Below are 4,653 nucleotides of genomic sequence, written 5' to 3'. Positions count from 1 at the left end.
TATATGTTGCAACTTGATGAAGTGTCATCGGACAAAAATTAACGAATGAAGCCGGCGACACGATGCTTTTTTCCCTGCTGGATTGCTAACTGGATTAGAATTTTGCTGTATTGGCTGCGGTGTTGAGCACAGCACTAGCTCGTTTACATATTATATTAACAACATATTCTCTTAGTCATATTGTCACCAAATTTTTTGAATCAAACCTCACTTAACGCCAATGCATATAGATATGTACGCGACATCGAATGATATCGTATTTCAAATTATACATATATTATTGCAATATATGATGACCATGTCAGCAAGTAAAAAAATCATTATCAGCGTTATCTTTGCACTTCCTCTGCTATATATGTCGCGTGGCATTACGCAATTCGTTACGCTATCGAAATCTTAAGAAGTTTAAAATTCTTCGCGTTACGTTATCTGAGCGATATATTTATTTTGCTATAAATCGTTTAATTCTGCAATTAATTGTAGATCTAGGGTGCGTTCCATTCGATGCTCGCAACGCTTATAAAATAATTTAATCCTTGTTTATCAAATAAGGATAAATAATGCTCGCGAGCGTTATAAGTGCCAATGGGACGCACCCCTAGAGACGTTATGTATTTTTCATTTCCTTAATTCCGAAATATAACTTTCAAATACATTTCATTAAAATTTCTAATGTTATATGTCTTAAGGAAAAGAAATATGATGGTATTATTCAATGTAATTACATATGCACGAAAATAATTGAATGACTATTTATTGCGAAAAATATCATTCTGTGGCTGAAGTTACATTTTTTAAATACATTCTTTACTTAAGATACTATAGCATTATTATATTATTATTCAATTAAATTTAATTTGATCAATTTAATTTGTGGTATTACTATTCCAGCAGCTCTATAAAGCTAGCAGGACCAAATCAGCAGAATCAAATCGGATCTATCAGAATTTTTTTAGTACTCATTTTGTACTAAATTGTACCATTAATAATACTTTTATACCGTATGCTATTTAAAAAAAAAATCGTGGCGGTGCTAGCGATTTTTTTCGAAATGACATATGAAATTATCATTAATGGTACAATTTATTACAAAGTGGGTACTAAAAATTCCGATAGTCCAATTTGAAAAGTTTAACTTATTTAATTGGATAGCTTTAAGTTTTAGAAATTTTGGATAAATTCCCTGATTGATTTCATCGATGTTGGATAACTTGTACGTCTTTTTTTCACTTGAAATGATTTTTATACTGTGCAAAATTCTCTCTCTCTCTCTCTCTCTCTCTCTCTCTCTCTCTCTCATAACTCAAAGAACTTTACGTATTTCGCGTCATGCAAAATTAACTTCAAATATTTCCTTTAAACGGACTTAAGGCGTGATCAAAATTTAAAAGGCTGTCCGCGTTTAAAGATCGACAAAAACGCGCTCAATTTCTCTGATTGTACGATCGTATTCAGTACATCAGATGTTAAGCATCCTGGTTGTGGATCCGAGTAATTGCGGTTAATCGATCATCAGCGACACATCCAGCAAGACAAATGGGCGAGCGTGAGAAAGAGAGAAAGGGAGAGGAAGAGAGGGGGGGGGAAGGGTGGGTGGAGAACTCCCTGTTGAAAGGACGAGGAAGGAAAGACACGTGATCCAAAAGAGAATGTTTACATTCCAGGTCAGCTGATTACACGAAAGGCATCTTCCAGAGCATCGGCTTCAAGGAGTTTCACACCTATCTCATATTATCCGAAAAGGAACGCGCAAGCGAAAAGGTAAATAACGAGCATGAAATGATTTGTCGATACAAGCTATACGTCCGCGATTATCGTTCGTCTCAGCAGCTGTTTCAGCTGGGATCCTCAGTTATTTTTCTGCTGTTAAAATGCACCGCGCGATTTGCAATGTAATCTACCTCGCGATCATATCGCAATATCTTTGCCTACGGTCCTACGTCGTTTCATTTTTTTCTATTGCACGGAATACTCACTGTACATCGCGGATTTTTACAAGCTTTTCCGATTTTAATACCGCGACAAAAACCATTCGCGAGAACTATCAAAAGCTGTCGATCCCGATGACTCGAGATTGCATCTCTTGTTACAATTACAAAGGAATAAGAATAAGGTATAAGGTTCAGATACAGAAGATACGTCGCGTTTTAATGAAAGTTGAATAATAGACAACTACTATTACTATTTTATTAATAGACAACTTATTTTACATTTTGAATACGCATTACAAATAATATCTTATATTAGCATTTTAATTTTCGTATTTAAATTTTTGTTCACACAATTTCTTTTATTTAGCGTCACGTAATAAAATTATTACATCTATAAAATAAACAACATGAAGAAAAGAATTGTACCGTTGTGCAATAGTTTCTGTTTTATGTTTGAGAAAAAACTATTAATTAATTATTAAGCGAAGGATTGATATTTGATTAAATTTATGCAGGGGAAAAAATTACTGCAACAAGGAATCGATGATTTAAAACTCGTTACTAGGAGGTACGCAAAGAGACAAGATAAATGGGTGATGAACAGACTGATTCGGCGTAGTGATCGACAGGTAATTCATTTATTTACCTCGCCTTATCATTAGCAATATATATGTTACTAAAATAATGTAATAGCAATTTAATTGAAATAATAACTCAATTCATCTTCGCTATCATTTTCTTCCCACGAAATGCATAAGTAACTAAATTGAGTAAAGTATTAAAGTAATTAAATTGAATAAAGTATCAAATTGATTAAAGTATTAAGTAAATTATACGACCGCTCTGCTTTTTTCGAGGTTCCTCCTGTTTATTCTTTAGATTGCACCGATGTGACAAAATGGGACAGCCGCGTTTTAGAACCTGCGGCAGCAATCATTTCCGCAATATTGCACAACGCAAAACCTGAACAACAACCACTAAACGAGAATTTCGAGAACCAAAAGACTACTGATAGTAGTACAAATATATATAACTATTGCAAGGTAATAACAAAGATTTGATCATAACTGATTACTCTCTGCAATAAAATCTAATACACTATAGGTATATAATTTTTTAAATATTATATTTTCATAATATTAGTTTCGTGAAGAGCTCTTTTAGCGCTTGACTCTCAGAAAATTACATTGTACAAACAATATAAAAATTTAATTGTGAAGAGACAGCAGTTTCTCGGCGCTAAGCACAACGCATCGCGAACAGCACGAGATTGGTCGTATCTTTATACGAGTCGGCAAGTTGCAAGCATCCGAGATTATCGTTTATTTAAATTTACATTAATTTTTAGACAAGCGGAAATTGTGCAAATCAAGTTTTATCAATATTTTTTCAACAAAATTCTGTCAATGCTTTTCAATCTCAAAATAAGATTTTTTTTTTGTTATATTAGGTATGTGAAAGAGTGTTCGTTGAAGAACATCAATGGCAAGCCCATTTGAAAGGCGGCAAACATATGAAAGCCTTAAAAAAGAAGAAAAAAACCGCTGAAGATACACATCCCAGTAACGTCAACTGACTTGCACATGAAAAATATCAGTTTCGCTATGACATTGCACGAACATTCGTTTCTGCGTTTATACCAAGCCATTCAAACTGTGATTGTTCACATTATTTTCTTAATAATAACTATGTAAATAATTTTTAAAAAATAAAATTTTCTCTTAATATGTTGAAGCCTTATTACCATCTGTAAGCAAATAGGAATTAACATTATTAGTAGTAACTTATTCGCTTATTAGCTATCGATAAAACAGGTTTTTACCATGTCTTTAGTTAGTAGTTTACTTTTTGATGATATCATTTGATGATTACAAACCGACAGTATCTAATTATTTGATATAATATGCGTATATCTAAAAAGATTTCAAATATATTTTCGTTTAAAACGTCTTTAATATTTTTCTATGTTAAAGATATCTTTAAGATGTCTAAAAGTTTTCTTTTATAGAACATTTTTAGGGTATATAACGATATAGCTATATATTATATTTATTTTACCGATTGCAATATTTTAATTAAAAATTTATAAATTTATTTACTATACCTATATACAAATATACATATAGAATTTTATTTAAATGAGAATTTTTTGACCTACAAGGTTTTCGTAGACAACCCCCTTTTTAGACAACCACATTACAATATTTTTTGAATACAGATTGCCAAGAGTCGGTGAAATACTAACATAAGGTAAGTCGAGTAAGTCAATAATATAAATATAAAGTAAGTCATAAAGATATTATTAAAAACTGCTGATTTCGGATGGCTTATAAATAGAAGATAATCGGAGACTACTTAAGAATTAGAAGAGAGAGTCGAAACGTTTATAAATATATCGAAATATGCAATATGTATTTTTCTTAATATTTTGATATTATTATTATTATTATTATTTTATTATTACTTTCAGCTTTTTGAAGTGATATATCAAATATACTATTAAAAAATAAAAAATGTATTTGCATATTAAAAAACAATAGCTATCTTATCTAAATTTAATTTATTGACTTTTAAATCACAAATTTATTTAACTTCTCAAATGCGAACGACAAAAAATATTGAAAGACAAAAAATTGTTCGTGATCTTCAGTGGTAACTAATTGAGTTTGTGATTATCGGTTCGTCTATTAGATCGTCTAGTAGATCATCTATTTCATTTATT

General features: G+C 31.2%; 1 protein-coding gene across 1 annotated transcript in view; it reads left to right on the top strand.

The window, feature by feature from the left end:
* LOC108753430 (tRNA dimethylallyltransferase, mitochondrial) overlaps positions 1-3,571 on the top strand; it is a 102,952-nt gene extending 99,381 nt beyond the window's left edge. The window contains exons 6-9 of the mRNA XM_018494977.1: positions 1,665-1,761; positions 2,447-2,560; positions 2,789-2,974; positions 3,382-3,571. Coding sequence (XP_018350479.1) covers positions 1,665-1,761; positions 2,447-2,560; positions 2,789-2,974; positions 3,382-3,507 — 523 coding nt within the window. The 3' untranslated portion in view covers positions 3,508-3,571. The remainder of the gene's footprint in view (positions 1-1,664; positions 1,762-2,446; positions 2,561-2,788; positions 2,975-3,381) is intronic.
* Positions 3,572-4,653: the final 1,082 nt, after the last annotated feature.

The sequence above is a fragment of the Trachymyrmex septentrionalis genome, unplaced genomic scaffold, assembly GCF_001594115.1.
Source record: "Trachymyrmex septentrionalis isolate Tsep2-gDNA-1 unplaced genomic scaffold, Tsep1.0 scaffold7, whole genome shotgun sequence".
In the NCBI taxonomy this organism is placed as follows: domain Eukaryota; kingdom Metazoa; phylum Arthropoda; class Insecta; order Hymenoptera; family Formicidae; genus Trachymyrmex; species Trachymyrmex septentrionalis.
This window is presented reverse-complemented; position numbering and strand designations above follow the sequence as displayed.